This window comes from Hyla sarda, chromosome 4 (genome assembly GCF_029499605.1).
Source record: "Hyla sarda isolate aHylSar1 chromosome 4, aHylSar1.hap1, whole genome shotgun sequence".
Classification (NCBI taxonomy): Eukaryota; Metazoa; Chordata; class Amphibia; order Anura; family Hylidae; genus Hyla; species Hyla sarda.
The window spans coordinates 55457215-55475450 of record NC_079192.1 but is presented as its reverse complement, the minus strand read 5'-3'; the positions used below and the strand labels follow the sequence as shown (position 1 = coordinate 55475450).

At 43.5% G+C, this 18236-nt stretch overlaps 1 protein-coding gene and 1 long non-coding RNA gene across 9 annotated transcripts in view; one reads left to right on the top strand and one right to left on the bottom strand.

Moving 5' to 3' along the window:
- LOC130367961 (uncharacterized) overlaps window positions 1-18236 on the top strand; it is an 86535-nt gene that overhangs the window by 30421 nt on the left and 37878 nt on the right. For 6 of the 7 annotated variants that reach the window (XR_008892227.1, XR_008892225.1, XR_008892226.1 and 3 more), the window contains exon 2: window positions 5210-9289. This is a non-coding gene — a long non-coding RNA (uncharacterized LOC130367961). Of the gene's footprint in view, window positions 1-5209; window positions 9290-10268; window positions 10408-18236 lie in introns of all 7 variants that reach the window. The other variant, XR_008892231.1, reaches the window with a different exon arrangement.
- EGR3 (early growth response 3) lies at window positions 10414-16723 on the bottom strand. 2 transcript variants are annotated; one of them, XM_056571040.1, is made up of 2 exons: window positions 16592-16723; window positions 10414-12550 (listed from the first exon to the last, which is right to left on the bottom strand). In XM_056571040.1, exon 2 carries the CDS (start codon window positions 12540-12542, stop codon window positions 11562-11564), a length of 981 nt encoding a protein of 326 aa, XP_056427015.1. In that variant the 5' UTR covers window positions 12543-12550; window positions 16592-16723; the 3' UTR covers window positions 10414-11561. The 2 variants fall into 2 exon arrangements, with proteins under 2 accessions (XP_056427015.1, XP_056427013.1); XM_056571038.1 differs by having other exon boundaries at window positions 15928-16690.

The window sequence follows — 18236 nt, the reverse complement described above, 5'->3', positions numbered from 1 at the left end:
CACACAAAACGCTTTCACTGGCACAAGGCAACAAGATCCGGCAAGGGAGTGCATGGGAGGAGGTCAGATAAAGGCAGGGAGCAGATGGAAGCCAATTAAGCTAATTGGGCCAGGCACCAATCATTGGTGCACTGGCCCTTTAAGTCTCAGGGAGCTGGCGCGCGCGCGCCCTAGAGAGCGGAGCCGCGCGCGCCAGCACATGACAGCAGGGGACGGGAACGGGTAAGTGACCTGGGATGCGATTCGCGAGCGGGCGCGTCCCGCTGTGCGAATCGCATCCCCGACGGCCATGACAGTGCAGCGCTCCCGGTCAGCGGGACCGACCGGGGCGCTGCGGAGAGAGAGACGCCGTACGCGCTCCGGGGAGGAGCGGGGACCCGGAGCGCTAGGCGTAACAGGTACATTCATATGTAGAAAGAGGAAAAGAACGTAGTTCAGCTCACCACTCGCTGTAGGCATCCATTGATGGGTATGTGGCTATCATGCGGTTTTGCAGGTAGTTTTGAAGCGCGGACAATGCGGGCCGTATCCCGGAAAGTACAGAGCCAGGGAATGGAAGTCGGGGGTCCAACTTCCATTCCCTGGCTCTGTACATTCACATGTACATAATTGGAAAACCTGCTGTGGATTATTACGTGTGAGCGTATCCATAGTCAGTAAGTGCATGCAGACAGAATTTTGTCATTTGATTATGTGACCTCATGGAGAAGCACCAGTGAAACTGATCGGTCCCAGCCCTCCTCCTATCATGGCCATCATAGCATCTTCTACACCACTGTATATAAAATTTCATAGATGCCTGGATTGGGGAAAGAAATTTTGGCCTCATTTGGTCTATTGATAACAGTGAAACATGGGTGGAGGGTGGTAATGGTCAAAGAAGTGTGGGCCCCTTTTATAGACTTATTGTTTGTGCTACTTATAGAAGTAACATCTAATAACACCTTTTGTGCCCTGATGGCAAAGCTTGCACCAATAGTTCTCACTTTACAGATTTCACATGGGTTTTGGTGCAGATTTCATGCTTAAAAAAATTCCGCTTGGAAATTCCATTGAAGCAGAGTCCCATTGTTTTGAATAGGATTCTGCTGCACCGTGCACATGGCGGGATTTCTGCTGTGAAAATATCTGCCATGGAAATTCCAATTCTGGCCTCGGCAAAAAGATTTGACTTGTCATTTACAGCGGAATTTGATGAGAAATGCATTGCCGTCTATGAAAACGGCACATTTCTGTGCGGTCCTAGCGCCTGGATGTTCTTTTGGCACCCCCTATTTGCAGAATGTCCGCCCAGAAACATTCCGCTGAAAATGACGTGTCAATTCCACAAATATTCCGCCATTTGAACATGGCCTTAGACGGTCAGCCTATCCTGCAGAGAACGATGGGTTCAGATTAGTTTTGAATAGTGTGTATTGGGGCCTTTAGTCATCATTCAGACACATAAAACCTGCCTGATTCAGTGTGCACTTTATATGGTCTCTGACAACTTTCCTTGTTGTTCCTTGATAGGATATCAGTTGCATTTATGACATTTGCCAGCTTTCAGTTTCTATAAAGCACAGGTTTGTTTTCATCGTGTACATACCTTTTTTCAGCCATCCACAGCGACGCACCTGTTCACATTCCCATGCACTTACACACACACACATCCTTCTTTACACACATTCTAGACACAAATGTTAATTATTTGAGTTCTCTTCTTGTGCGGTTTGCTTCTGTTGCCATGGTAACTCTGATCTGTTTACCTCACTTTCGCTGCATGAGGCCAGCCAATCATAAACCTGGGATCTGCATCTGGTCTTCCGATCATGTAAATCATTTACTAAGCACTGGAAATCTGAAAAAAAAAAAAATGTATATTTTGTTCTAGATGAAAAACGATTGTGGGTTTTTATAAACAGCTTAGGTGGATTCTTATGTGTAAGGAATCAGGATGGCCATATTACTGTAACCATTACTTCTATCCGTATGTAATGCCCAATAGTGATGAAATGAAGACTAGGTTCATTCTATATCTCGCTGGCCTGGTGGGCACTGCCCCCAGCAGTATATAGTAGTAGTGTCTTCCATTTATTTGCTATGAATTCCGCTTGCAAAACCTAAAGTTTAAAGTGGCCATACAGTGCAAGGACGGACTTGTGCACTGTGGCCTGATGAGTTAATGTTTGCTATATATGCACTTTTTTAAAAAAAAATGTAATGAATTGACTTTATTGTAATTCAATGTGAAAAATAATTACAGCCGTATAGCTCACTGTTTATGTTGTTTGACTGTCTTTACTGTTGCAAAACTAAAACTCGCAGCATGCCCTGGCAGCCTTCGGCTAGCCGCTTACCCCTCCCCTCATTCAGTTGGCCAATTCGAACATTCATGTGTGGTGGCCCAGTACGAGATGGTGTGTGCCCGTACATTTCTCCTGCCCCATCAGGCAGAATCCCTCCATGTCCCCAGGGCCCCCCTTACAATGTAAATCCTACTGTATATACTGTATATACTCGAGTATAAGCCGACCCGAGTATAAGCCGAGGCCCCTAATTTCACCCCAAAATCCCAGGAAAAGTTATTGACTCGAGTATAAGCCTAGGGTGGGAAATACATCACCCCCCCTGTCATCATCCAGACCCCCGTCATTAACATACTCATAATTATCACCCTGTCATCATCCAGACCCTCATCATCATCACCTGTCATCATCCCCTTGTCATCATCCCACACCCCCCCTTCATCATCCCCTTGTCATCATCCCCACCCCCTTCATCATCCCCTTGTCATCATCCCACACCCCCCCCCCTTCATCATGCTCTTGTCATCATCCCCTTGTCATCATCCCCTTGTCATCATCCCCTTGTCATCATCCCCACCCCCCTTCATCATCCCCTTGTCATCATCCCACACCCCCCCCCCCCTTCATCATCCTCTTGTCATCATCCGCCCTCAGTGGTCTTCAACCTGCGGACCTCCAGAGGTTTCAAAATTACAACTCCCAGCAAGCCCGGGCAGCCATCGGCTGTCCGGGCTTGCTGGGAGTTGTAGTTTTGAAACCTCTGTAGGTCCGCAGGTTGAAGACCACTGCGGCCTTCGACATCATCCAGCCCCCTCTCACCCCCTATAGTTCTGTACAGTACTCGCCTCCGCTCGGCGCTGGTCCGGTGCTGCAGGACTGTCCGGTGGGGAGGTCGTCCGGTGGGATAGTGGTTCCGGGCTGCTATCTTCACCGGGGGCGCCTCTTCTCCGCGCTTCGGGCCCAGAATAGAGGCGTTGCCTTGACGATGACGCAGAGGTACGTTGGTAATGAACGTACCTCTGCGTCGTCGTCAAGGCAACGCGACTATTCTGGGGCCGGGCCCGAAGCCCTTAGAAGAGGCCTCCCCGGTGAAGATAGCAGCCCGGAACCACTATCCCACCGGACGACCTCCTCACAGGACAGTCCTGCAGCACCAGACCAGCGCCGAGCGGAGGTGAGTACTGTACAGAACTAAAGGGGGTGAGAGGGGGCTGGATGATGTCGAAGGCCGCAGTGGTATTCAACCTGCGGACCTCCAGAGGTTTCAAAACTACAACTCCCAGCAAGCCCGGACAGCCGATGGCTGCCCGGGCTTGCTGGGAGTTGTAGTTTTGAAACCTCTGGAGGTCCGCAGGTTGAAGACCACTGCGGGTGGAGAGTTCACTCGAGTATAAGCCGAGGGGGGTGTTTTCAGCACGAAAAATCGTGCTGAAAAACTCGGCTTATACTCGAGTATATACGGTATGTTTGTATTACTAGTGTACTGTTGCTTTAAATATTATACGTGTAATATATGTGCTTGTTACCCTGGAGGCAATAGTGACCAGGTGACCCCCAAGGCACTAGTGACCAGGTGACCTATGGGATCCTTGCTAAGCTCCCCTATAAAAACCAGATGAGGGGCTGCAATCTTTCTCTTGGAGCTCTTAGCTCTCTTGTTACTCTCAGCTCTTATTCCTGAGGTCCAGTTCAGTCAAGAAGTTTCAGAGTGTGTCCAGAGCATTGGAGGCCTCAAGCCTAAAGTCTGCAGCCACAAAGTCAGCTCAAGTATCCTCAAAGTCATCTTCATGTCAATTGTCAAGTCAATCAAGTCAAGTCTTCTATATAGTCACTGTGGCCTGCACTAAAGTGTCTATGTACTGCAAGTCCCAGCAAGCCTGCGAGGTCTCCTGTGTCACTGGTCCCCTCCTTGGGATATTGGCTGTACTGCATAGACTGTATCATCTGTCTACCCTCAGTAAAGCTACTGTTGTCAGTAACTTGGCGTAGGTGTCTTCATTGCCCCCCGTGACTAGCCCAGGACCAGCGGTATTACCTTCGGGTGGTTAAGGCTAAACCATGCTCTGGTGTCATGACAAGAAGGGGTTAATAACATCTGCCACCAGGGTTACAACATCTGCCCTTCATTGCGCCCCACTATACCACACATGTATATGGATGGATCGAGAAAGACAACTGTTTATTTAACTCACAGCTATCGCATGTGTATGGGTACCACATTCACACTAAGGAAATGGCGAGGAGAAATTTCCACGCAGAAATACTCTTTCTGCTCCATGGTAAAATGAAGAGTAAATGGAGCTTATTGTTGTTGCAAAAATTAAAAGTCCCATTGACTTCATGGGATTTTACATGGATTCCAGTAGAAGTATTGACACGGCAGAAGTCAGATCCGCATCAGAAATTCAGTGCGGAAATTACTCTGTATAAACAGTTGTGGAAATCCCATAAAAATAAAAAAGCAGAAACCAAATAGAACATGGAATCCATGACAAAGCTCTTGTATTTTCCTCATTCATTTTCTCAGTGTGATCTATCCTTAAGGGTATGATCACATAGCGGAATGTCCGTGTGGAATTCCGCTTGAATATTCCGCGCAGACATTCTGCTGCAGTCCCATTGATTTCAATGGGTTTCTGCTGCACTCTGCACATGGTGAAAATCCGGATTCTGGCGTTTTCACAAAGAACAGACATGTCTATTCTTTCTGCAGATTTCACTCGGAAATGCAATGCCGTCATTGAGATGGCGCATTTCCGACCAGTCCTAGAGCCCTCCCATTATAATTTGATACCTACCAGGTTTTTATCAGGACATATAATTCTTTATGCATCTAAACATTTGATACAAGTTACACACTAGTGCCAGTCACATAATCTGATATATATCTGATATTTATCTATATTTCTGCTTTCTTTCAGCCATCAAGCATCATCCAGTCATCCAGAATAAAGACACCGGGACACATACATAGAGTTGAAAATTTTTACCAGTCTTTAATTGAAATGCTTTTATAGATCAGCCTGACACGTCCACGTTACAGAGGGAGCAAAAAACGTGGGATCTGGCAGACTTACTGGCAGCATAGTATCTCCCAGACAGCAGATATGCATTGCAGGTCCCTCTACCTAAGATCAAGGTAAGCCACTGGTTCCTGGAAATATAGCTATATATATTTATTTATTCACCTTATTATAAGGTACATAGAAATCTCTCTGGGAATATAAACAGCCACAAAATATATAGGACATCTGCTTTCACTTTTTTTTTTTTTTTTTTACAATTTTATACAAAAAAAAAAAAAAAAAGAAATAATGATAAGCGTTTATTAAAACAGCCGCCATTTTGGAAAATATCCCCACAAAAGCAGCAGTTCCCCCTCCCGTGACTATGAACATTTAGTGCGCACATAAAAGCAAGTGGCAAGTATGACGTGTACCACGTGGTTGTGTGGGGATTATAGAGGTACTCAGTGTCATTACACATTATAAGTGTATAGAGTTAGTTGGTATCATTATACAGTGCAGCATATTCAGACACCACCATAAAGTGCATCACATCAGGTATCAACCATGTCACAACACCAGCCCAGTTTTGTGACATATATAAGAACAGGATTGGGAGTGAAGATGCTGCCCATCGTCATATCCCGTACTGTTACTGCTTTTGTAGATTGTTACATACGTACATAGAAAAAGGACTTTGTGAATTGCCTTTAACCCCTTTGCTGATTCCTAAATAACACATGTACATATACATTTCACCAGCTGCATCTAGAAGTCTTGATATGTACAGTAGCATGGGAATCTGTGTGCAAGCATCGCTTAAAGCAGATGTACAGTCATTGACATAGACCAGTGTTTCCCAATCAGTGTTGCCTTAAGCTTTTGCAAAACTACAACTCCCAGCATGCCAAGACAGCCAAAGGCTGCCCGGGCATGCTGGGAGTTGTAGTTTTGCAACAGCTGGAGGTACTACTGGTTGGGAAACACTGAATTATACACTGCATTGAATCCTGTGTAAACCTGAGAAGACATAGAGAGAGGTGACGGGGGAGGAGAGAGCATGAGCTATGCATTTATTTGAAGTCAGGGTGACTGTGTAACTAACATTAGATGAATGTTGTCTGAACCCACCGATTTTGGCAGGACCAGCTGACTATCTAATGTGTATGGATGGCCTCCCAACTCTCCACCACAGAAGTCATCGGAACAGATGGATTGAGCATTTGGATTCCAACATAAGATAAGCCACCACCAGAGATGTCTGCCAGCAGCTTATCCCCCTCTCTATTCTCTGTATGATGGTGGTGTGTAAGAGGAAATTAGTTGTCATCTGAATGATATCTAAGAGATATCTAAGGTATATTGCCACCTTTAGTCATAGCTTTATAGCTGCCCATCAATGGGTCCTTTAAGGTAGGGTCACACGTAGTGTATATGCTGCATATTTTGCTGTGTATTTTCTGCAGCTGATTTTGCTACCCATTGCCAGAATATACAGCATATACAATATGTGGGGCCCTACTCTAAAATGGAATTTATCATCTTTATTTTTTTCTAGTAAGTAAAACAAACTGGCAATAAATATTCCTTATTTCCAATCTCCTTTGTATCTATTAATGGTACATGTATTTATGCTATTCTCTGTATATGATTAGGGGAGTGCCCATCTTGCTTGAGCTGCTAAAAACAGCATTTGGAGATATGTTTTACAGTAGGAACATAGGAACATGGACCATAAGAACAGGTAGTCTGAAGCGGACCTATTTACTTCTGTAAAAGAGTTTTTGAAATCTGTCTGTGATTAAAAGAAGAGACTGCTGAGAAGTTTTTTCTACAAAACAGGAAGTGTCAGCCTAATATTAAAGGGGTACACCGCCCCTAGACATCTTATCCCCTATCCAAAGGATAGGGGATAAGATGTCTGATCACAGGGTTCCCGCAACTGGGACCCCCGCGGTCTCTGTGCAGCAACCGGCATCCGTGTAGAACGCTGGGTGCGGGCTTCGGGGGTCGTGATGTCACGGCCACGCCCCTTGTGATGACACTCCACACCCCCTCAATTCAAGTATATGGGAGGGGGCATGGCGGCTGCCGCGCCCCCTCCCATAGACTTGCATTGAGGGGGCGAGGTGTGACATCACGAGGGGGCGTGGCTGTGATGTCACGACACCCACTCCTTGCGTTTGGAACAAAATGTTCCGAACACTGGGGCAGCGGAGTACCCCTTTAAGCTTGGTGGACAGAGTGAAAACTGCTAGATTGTTTTAGTATAGTTCTGTGTAAAATGAAATACATAACTTTACCATAAAAATTGGTGTAAACAATTGGCTGTTGTCTATTAACACATTCCCTGTAACTTTTTTCCATTGACCCAACTAAAAGAAAAAGGAGAAGGTGTCATAAATATAATTAAGTGTGTTGGGAAACAGCACACAGAGGTAGAGGAAGAATTCTCAGTACAGGTAAGTGACCATAGATCTGCTTTAAGAAGAAAGTGCGGCATTCATAGGTACAAAGAGTAATGTGAATAAAGTGCCAAATAACAATTCCACAATGTGTTCTTATTACCAAAATTTCTACATTTGCAAGTAGGAGAATTTCAAACAGAAAGAAGCCAAATTCCTTATAATGTCCAAGTCACCCCTCCCATCATAAAGTGATAGCATATCCCAGCAATATACCATCACTTTTTAAGAAATGGGACTGTTGAAGATTGTACTGAGCTGTGTTCTGTAGTCCTAGAGTGAGGGAATTGAGCAGTGATCAAGCATGTGCACTACCCTGCATTCACTCTGGGGACACGGAACCTCTGTACTTGTGATCGGTGAGGGTCTCAGCAAATGGACCCTCACCATTCAGATGCTTATCGCCTATCCACTGTATAGAAGGTAAGTTATAATCTTGTGATAACCCCATTGAGGAGTTGCTATTGTGCAGTTTCTCAGTAATGTTAACATCATCCAGATAAGTGGACATTCTGGAATAGTGTTACAGGTCAGAGTGCTAACTGGAAACAATTGAACGACATGCTAGAAAAGCTATCCTTTCCTTCATCTGTGCAGCAATAAGATATATAATATATACATGACCTCAAGGTGGTGGAATGATCCCCCAGGATGGGACTGGCCAGGTCATTTTATTGACTAGTTAAAAGTCAAAAGGTGTCAGGGCAGAAAGTGACCCATACACTGAAATCCATTACTGCACAGAATGGATGGGGGAACCCCTAGCCCTTGCCCACTATCCAGTTGCTCAGAAGTGCAAAATTCATACAGTATAATCTCACTTACATGGTAATAAAGTGGCTTATCGGGGGGGGTTACACTTTTGTTCCCTTACATAACAATGATGGAGAACAGAATTCTGAAAGCATGAGTTGGTCTTGATAAGCTTCAAAGCATCACCCTGTTGCAAAACATTATGGTATACAAATCTGGTGTCCATGCAAACTACGTTAAGGACAATTTTTGTTTCCTTTAAGGTTAGACATGCTTGGTGATTTAATCTACTTATAAAAGCACATTAGGTGTTGTTGCCCTTTATATGAGTCCATTTTCCCTGTAAAGCTGAAATTTTACTCCTTATGCTTATCAATTAACCTTTATACCGTACCTCGCAGGCAATATTTTTAGTCTTAGGACTGGTAGCAAAGGTGTCAATTTTGTGTTTGCTTGTTTCATTGTTTAGATTATGTGTATAATAATATTTTTTTTTGTTTTTGTTTTTTTTACCATAGCAGCAAAAAGATCATTAGAACAAAAAATATGCCACTTCTTTTTTAGACCTGACTGTCATGCAGACATGCAAGAAAGAGAGGTGGGATGGTGCACCCCCAAACCCTGCCCCCACTGACTCTTCTCAAAGTGACAAACACATGTCATTTTATAAAAGGAGAGGGCTGAAGCACAGGCAGGATTATCTGGGAAGAAGGGAGAATGACAGCGAGTGGAGAAAGCACAAGTGACAAGAAGAATATAGGGAGAGAAAAGAAATTAGGTGAGTGAATTAGAGATGAGTAGCTGACAGACTAAAAGTGATCAAGGTGGAGAATAGAGAAAACTGGAAGAAATACCTGTAATCCTATAGGAATTTAATAGCTTTCTATGAAACAAAACAGACAGCCAATGACAGATAGATATTCCTTCACAGAATCTGTAGTCATTAACCAATATCATATTCCAAGAATGCACATAAAATAATAGTTGATGGTGGGAGCCGCATCTTAGGGTAGATTCAAAGCACTTTTATGCCCTCTATGGCAATTATATGTCGGCAAACTGTATAAAAATGGGATACCGACGTATCTGTGCACGAACAGGAAAGGCCCCATTGATTTCAGAGACAGAACGTAGTCAGCTAGTGACTACATTCAGGTAATTTTCCGAGTGTAAACCACACTATAGTGCCAGAGTAAAATACATGCTTGGAAAAATACCCAAGTATAGTAACTTACTATGTACATGCCATCATAAACAATGGGGCATGTGCCCGTCCATGCACAGACACATCAACATCCAAATTTGACTTTTTGCTGTATCTGTGCCACATAAACAAGCCAAAGCGGCAATTACTGCCTCTGCATTACCTCTGGATATACCCGTGCCAATGGGCAATGCAAACTTGCAAAAGTTTCCCCTTTCAAAGAAAAGCAATACAATACTAGCAAACAAGAAAGGGGAACCAACCCAAGGGTCACATCTTTTTTCTCTGGACAATAAAATTGGAGGGGAGTGAAAATTTTTTATAGTGGGGATCTCTGTCCCATAAAACTTCTTTCACATTTTAAAGCAATGATCCCCAACCTGTGATTCTCCAGCTGTTGCAAAACTACAACTCCCAGTGTGCTCTTTGAGCCAAAGCCTTTAAGTGTCAAGGCATGCTGGAAGAGCCACAGGATTGCTTCACAAGGACAGTCCTTGCCCATATGTCCTATAAGGGCAAATGGACATCATAAAGAGGTGTTTCATTTTTTCAGGGTGTACCAATATGGTACTAGAAGAACCCGCTTCCAATAGATAAAGAGAATCATGGCGCACTACACACCTGTCAGTCTGTGAGGTGATACATTTAGGGAGCTGTGGACTTCAAAGAGTCACCTGTTCCCCAGCAAAGAGGTAAGGAGTGTTCCAGTTTCAAGTGTGTGTAGTTTGGTCTGGTCTGAGTTGGATGCCATAACTACGCTTTGTGCAGCCCTTATATAGAGAATTTGGCATAGGTGCTTTTTTGGCCCTTTCAATTGCACATGATTCATTCAGATCAAATTTGATTATTTGTAGTACAAATGACTCCTTATGTGTCATTGATCTGTCTTGACCGATAATGCAATACCTGTTTTTTTGCAACTATTGGATAAGCAACACTTATAACACAACTGCAGAAGACACCAAACTCTTTGGTCAAAAAAATAAATAAATAAATCTTTGCGCTCCTCCTATTCTTCCATCCCTCTACAGCTGAGGACAATGAAACTTGGACTACTGATAGAAATCATATATTATCATGCACACACTGACTCAAGCTGTAGATGTTTTTTTTTCCAATAATAAAATTGTGTGACAGACGTTGAAAAGAAATAGTGGTGGTGATGGGGAAGGGGAGGGGGGGTTGTATGAGAGAAAGAGAGAGAGAGAGAGAAACAGAGGCGAGGGGGGGATGGATAGGAAAGAGAATGAGAAAAGATCTTTAAGGGAAAAGATGTGAAATCTGCCAGATGTGATACTAGAAAAATGATGATCGCAAGATGGGTATAGATAGAATGACAGATAGAAAAAGGATGACAAGGACAGCAGGCACGTGAGGAATTAACATTTGGACGTAGCAGCAGAACATTTTTGCCATAGCAGCAAATAAGCGACCCTGCCTCAAACTATGGATTTAGGTTTTCCAAATCCTGTGTACCCTGAGACCCTTGTGCCGCCAAATTCTCATCAATGAGGTTGTACAAGTCAAAGAGGATTGCAGGTAGAGTATAGGGGAGCAGGTATGCACATGAGAGAGCAGGAGGGCTCCATAGTTTGAGTCATTCTCTGCATATTTATCAATGTGGGGTAAAAATGTCTTCAGGAGTGTGATGGTTTAATGCTCCGATAATGGAACTTGAAGGAGTAATGCTCTGAAGATCACTAGAAATGTACTATAAGCCTTAAACCTGTGACAGCTCAACAGATGTAATAACCAGTACTGTATAGAGAATGAATAGTCTGCAAAGGATTCAATAACCACAAAGAGGACACAGATTTAAGCATTCTCCTTCAGGACAAGTGAGAAGTCAAGCACATGTGGTTACTGCTGGTGCCACAGAGGGTGAGCAGACTGCCTTATCCCCTCCTTTCTTGTCTTTCTGTTTGAGGTGAATCTTGGCATGTCTCTTCCTCTCATCACTGCGTGCAAACTTGCGTCCACAGAAGTCACAAGCGAAAGGCTTCTCCCCCGTGTGTGTGCGGATATGGGTTGTCAGGTGATCAGAACGGCTGAAGCTCCTCATGCAAATACGACACTGGAAGGGCTTGTGGCCAGTATGGATTCGAAGATGGCGAGTCAGCTCATCGGAGCGCGAAAAGCGTCTATCACAGCCTTCAGCAGGACAAGCATGAGGTCTCTCATGTAATGGGGTTTTGCTAGGGCGGTTGGGGTATTTTCTTGGCCGAATGGGTTTAAGAGTGAGCGGAGGTTGATGGTTCATACCCCCAAAGCTTGGCAAGACTTGTTTTTCCTTGAAAGCTTTGATGGTTTCCAGTGGAGTAATAGGTGGTGGGTTGACCCGCATTGCTTCCATGTTTTGGAAAGGTTTTTGGTCCACTGTGGGAATCTCTGTGTTGTGGTGAAACAAGTTATAGTCTGGTATCATTGGGAATATACTAGAGTCTAAACTCTGTTTAGTTGATGGGTACTCCTGCGAGGAGTATGGAGCCATACCGCCTCCTTGAAAACCCACTTGATCATGGTAGAGGTCCCCACAACTAGAATAAGGTGGAAGACTGTGGAACATAGACTCCACATCACTTTGTGCTTGACCCATAATGCTTCCACTGTTCCCACTACTTCCTCCTCCACCACCATTGGGCGCTTGAGAAGTTGGCACACCAAGGATACCCGCGCTCATAAGGCTGATGATGTTTTCTTGGCACCAGTTGGAAGGGGAATCAAAAGAGAACTTTCCCAGATATGTGACAGTCTTGTTGCCTGGCTGGAATGTACTTGTGTAAGAAAGATCCTGGGATGTCTTGTCATTTGTCAAACCTAAATCCATTACATTATCTGAGGAGAGAGAGAGAGAAAGAGTATAAGGGGCTGACATATACACACGGTCAATGTAGTTACACTGCCTGCTCCCCAGTCATGGCAATATTTAGCAATAAACCCCTAGGATAAACATTGTATGATGTGGGGAGTGGATAATACATCAACCGCATATGTATCATACATGCATCCCCTGCAGCAACTCAGGGGCCCTTGAAGTGGAAGTACCCAGTACAATAGAGCCCTTCTCCATGGCAGTGTGCAACTATGGGTTCTTCCTTTCCATGGAGATATATAGCAATCGAAGGCAGGGACTGACCCAAAAGTCTCACAATCCTCTCCTACCCCTGGTCGGCTATAATAGAGGTGAAGGGAAAACAAGTGTTGCTCCCTCTTTTTATATTTTTAATGGCTATACTTTTACTGTGAAGACCCCATTCTTCTATTTGTACCCCTGGTATTAATGTATTACTATGAAGGGCACAAAAAGCATCTATGCCATTAATTTAATCTTTTATTGAATGTAACTTTGATAACTGCTGTATCTATCTATCTATATATATTTTTTTTTATAAAAATTTTCTTAGTAAAATTGCAGACTCTGAACCTGCCCCTCTCTCAGTGAGAGAGTTACAGATCTTTAATATATCTCCATAGCACCAGAAGCCAAAGTAAGCGTGCGGGTAATTCAGTGATAAGACGACCAGGCAGCATTACTAGTGAATTGTTCACATGTTTGTGGCCCAGATTGAATGTATATGCCAGAATATATAAACAGATGCCATACAGTGGTATGTCACCCATAATTTTTTCTGCACTTTACTGTCATGAACTGATACCAAAAAAGCATGCTGCCCTATCGACACATTAATCATGCATGTTCGGGGCTTTGCCAGCGTACACACTAAACATACATGAACATATTATTACAACCATATGGGGGAATCTGTATGACTAAAATAAATGTAAATGTTGCTGAAAGAAAACATTACAAGATAGCGTTTGTTGAAAGCATATGGTTACATAAAGTATATTATAGTGTATGTATAGTATAAAGTGTGTAACGTGGATCACAGTGAGTACTATGTACCTGCAGACACTTAATGTGTCGTCTTATATGCCTCCATAAAGCATTATATACTTCTTATGAAGCAATGCTGTTATAGGAGAAAACCTATGGAATATGGAATGTGATAGAATATGCCATGATTTTTTCAGTGTGCTTCCTTGTATAATGGGCCGACAGAATTCAATGAGCGCTGTATTATGCATCCATACAACATGGATGTGTACATGAGGCCTAAGAGATCAATGACTTGGCTGCAATACACCACAGACTACCAAAGAACTGTTTGTTTTTACACAACACTAGAACACTACCCATGTTCTTAATACATTCTCTTACTCTTCTGTCCCCTATTATTTTTGTATTAATATTAGTCTACGTATGCCCTATCGATGCCTTAGTTGGTAATGGGTCTCTCCATGTTCAGGAATCTATGTAGGTAGCCATCATCTCTGGACGGTTATGTCCCTGTATGTGCACTTGTGTCCATCGCTTTACCCACTTTGGCATCTCTACTGTAACAGGTTGGGTTACATATAAAGATTATGTCCCAAATCAGAATTTGTCTCAAAATATTCATACAATTCTGTTGCAATGGGGGCAGTTTTGTAAGCAAATATCTCTCCCATCATAGATACATGAAGCTATTCTTTATAATGAGGTCTATATCAGAAAAGTTTCCCATTAGTGGAAATAATCATTTTGGCCATTTGTATATTGCAAATACTACTACAAGTGGCCTGACTGTAGGCGTAAGAGATGAGTGGATGCCCCTTTATTAGATTGGCCATATATATATATATAATTTTTTTTTTAATGATCAGGACATAGGTCTCAGCTCAGCATTTACACACAGAGATAACATCAGTGCACAGTAAATGTCGTTTCCTATCAATAAGGTTTTCCAATCTGGTTGCCCTTTACATGCTATAACCTTGATCAGATATAATACTGATGGGATCTATTATTGTTCTTGTATACACATAGCCTGACTGTGATCAGATACTTAAAGTATCTATCAGATTTGTCCTTTTTATACAAAGTGTGACTGTAGTTAAATACTAATAGAGTATATTAGAATTTTTTCTATATTAACACAGCATGTCTATGATTAGATCAGATACTAACAGGATATGTATATATATATATATATATATATATATATATATATATATATATATATAGTCTGTTACCAGATACTAATAGGAAATGTAAGAATTTTCATAGTGTGTATATATATATATATATATATATATACACACACATTATATACATTTTCTCTGTATGTACATAGCAATTATTATGCTATCTTTCTAAAGTGTAAAGAACACCCAAGTGTTAGAATGTAAATAGAATGTTAGAATGGATAGAAGATGACCTGTGTATAACTATTATAGTACTAGTAGTAATTATATATATATATATATATATATATATATATATATATATAGTTAGTGGGGTGCCATAGCTTCAGACTGCTCCTTGTGTTATAAGTTGCCCATGGTCTTGGGTATCATCCATATACTTGTAGTTCTGTCGACCTGTGTCTCCAGCTGTTACAAAACTACAGCGCCCAGCATGAAGGCTGTCAGGGCATTCTGGAAGTTGTAGTTTTGCAACAGCTGGAGAGCCACCACAGGTTGGGCACCACTGATGATGATGGTATATACTTTCTATAGACCCTGTCCATACTCAGGCGAAGTTTCCTCCACATCCATCCCTTGTGCACAATAAAGTTTTTAAAGGTCATCCATATCTTTTAAGGAGTTAAACCTGGAAATCCCCCCCATTTTACACCTACTCACCCACTATCCTGTGAGCTGTCACCAGCTGCCCCCACAAGTCACCTCCCAACTCAGTCGCCTGCCACCCCCACACACCGGGCTGGGAGCTCCCCCACCTCCGCAACCATATTTAAAGACTTCTTCCTTCCCCCACAATGTGACGTTCTCCATGTCTGGGGGGTGGGGGGATTGGAGGCATCTGGCACTGCCTATGGGGGCACTCTGGTGGATGGGTAACAACTTGGGGTATAGTTCCCCCCCCCCTTACCAGATCAGGCGCTATAATGGGGAGTCCAATGCCCCAGGTATAAATAGGCAGCACAACGAGATACTTCTCCCTACTGCCTCTGACAAAGGGATATGTGACATGCGGCTGAGAATGTATCCACAGTGTAACATTCCTACACATATAGACAAACTTGTAACCATTAGATACAGCATTATCTCATCTTAGATACATGACTAGTGCCCCCTGAATACATCAGTCACCCCCTTTATATGCATAGATCAGACACAATGCCAGGACAGTGCCCCCCATCACTCACCTGCAGACATGGCAGAATAATGCTGCTCGCTGCCCCCTCCAGGGTAGATGGCCAGGGCCCCGGTCAGATCCTGCCCTTCCTCGGAGTACAGGGTGTCCGGTAGAAGGGACGTCATATTAACGGGGAGTTTATCCAGTAGCTTCCCGGTCATAGCACCGGCCAGTGCCAAGGAATGAAGTGATGCCCACCGTGCAGCGCAGGAGAAATCCCACAATGTGACTGCGATCTGTGCCTGACAAATGCTCTGCCACTCAGTGTGCCCCCCGATAGAAGGAAGAATAGGGGGGACTAACGGTGTTTCATCATGAGGGGGGGTTCTCACATGTGCCCCATACGTAGTGCTGCCCCCTGGCACAAGCCTATGAAGGAGGCAGGAAAGGTGGGTGCAGAATGACTTGATGGAAGATGCTACCCCATAAGATGGTAGAGCGGGTCTGACCAGAAAGATAAGAGGGGGGCGAGTGAGGTGTGAACGAGGGGTATGGTGTGAAGAGGATGGGGCATGAGATGGGTAACAGGTGTCCTGAATGGAGGATGTGCCCGCCTGCCCTGCACAGTGGGGGCAGCTGGATGTGTTAATGTGGCATTTAAAGGGTGTGGTTATCTCAGGTGCCCCCCTTCCCTAAGATCCGGTATAGAAGTGGCAGCTAAGGAGTTAACAGACCTTTCTCTTTTTTTGCTCCCACCCGGTAGGTGCTCTGTGTATTATCTCTCCTGTCCTCTTTGGAAACCCGATGCTCTGTCCGGGGACTCCGGCTGCTTTTTATCTCCGCCTGGGGAAGCTCCAGTGACGTAACTGTCCATATATGGACACACAGTGCAGTGACGTCACAATGGAACCTCCTCATAATGGAACCTTGAGAGTATGCAGGAAGCGGCTGCTATATGGAAGCACGTTCTATTATATCTGTATACACATGTACGGAATATAAGTGCACCTATCATTTATTGTATGTGTGCTGTGCTGACAGGAACGGATAGTATTACAGGGGTTATAGACAAATGGGAAAAAGTCCATTGACAGGTAGGTATTGTATTGTAACCCACTATATTGGCAGACTGGCATGAATAAAACACTGACAGGTAAGTATTGTATTGTAACCCACTATATTGGCAGACTGGCATGAATAAAACACTGACAGGTAAGTATTGTACACACTATATTGGCAGACTGGCATGAATAAAACACTGACAGGTAAGTATTGTACCCACTATATTGGCAGACTGGCATGAATAAAACACTGACAGGTAAGTATTGTACCCACTATATTGGCAGACTGGCATGAATAAAACACTGACAGGTAAGTATTGTACCCACTATATTGGCAGACTGGCAGGAATAAAACACTGACAGGTAAGTATTGTACCCACTATATTGGCAGACTGGCAGGAATATAACACTGACAGGTAGGTAGTGCAGCGACTATATAGGCAGAATGGCAGGGCTGCTGCAAGGATTTTTGCCATCCTAGGCAAAATCAAATTGTTCCGCCTTCTTGACTCCACCAATTGGCCTTCCCTGTGACACGTCCCATGCTGGCTGAGCAAGTGGTTTGGATACTGGTTGTAACTTTCTTGTGGCAGGCAGAGCTGCGCCACCCATCAAGAAGGCACTCTAGGTGGCTGCCTATTTTGCCTATAGGCAGAGCCGGCCCTGCAGAATGGCATGATTATTACAGTGACAGGTAGCTATTGTACCCACCACAGAGGCAGGCTGGCAAGTGCAGAATTACACTGACAGGTAGGTGTAGTAAAAACTAAATAGGCAGGTTCTCAGGAGCAGTATTTGACTAACAGATATTTTACCTATTATGTAGGCAGGCTGGCAGGAGGGTAACACTGACATGTAGGTATTTTAATCAATATATAGGCAGAATTTCAGAAGTATAACACTGGCAGGTAGGTATTGTACCCACTATAAGGGCAGGCTGGCAGGAGTCTAACACTAACATGTATTGTACCCACCATGTAGGCAGGCTAGCAGGAGTACACAGACAGGTATTTCACTCATTATATAGGCAAAATTTCAGAAGTATAACACTGACAGGTAGGAGTTGTACCCATTATATAGACAGGCTGTCAGGAATATAACACTGAAAAGTAGGTTTTGTAGAGACTATAGAGGCAGGATGGCTGGAGGATTACACTGACTGGTAATTGATGTACAGAGACTATATACACTGCTCAAAAAAAGAAAGGGAACACTAAGATAACACGTCCTAGATCTGAATGAATGAACTAATCGTATGAAATACTTTCGTCTTTACATAGTTGAATGTGCTGACAACAAAATCACACAAAAATTATCA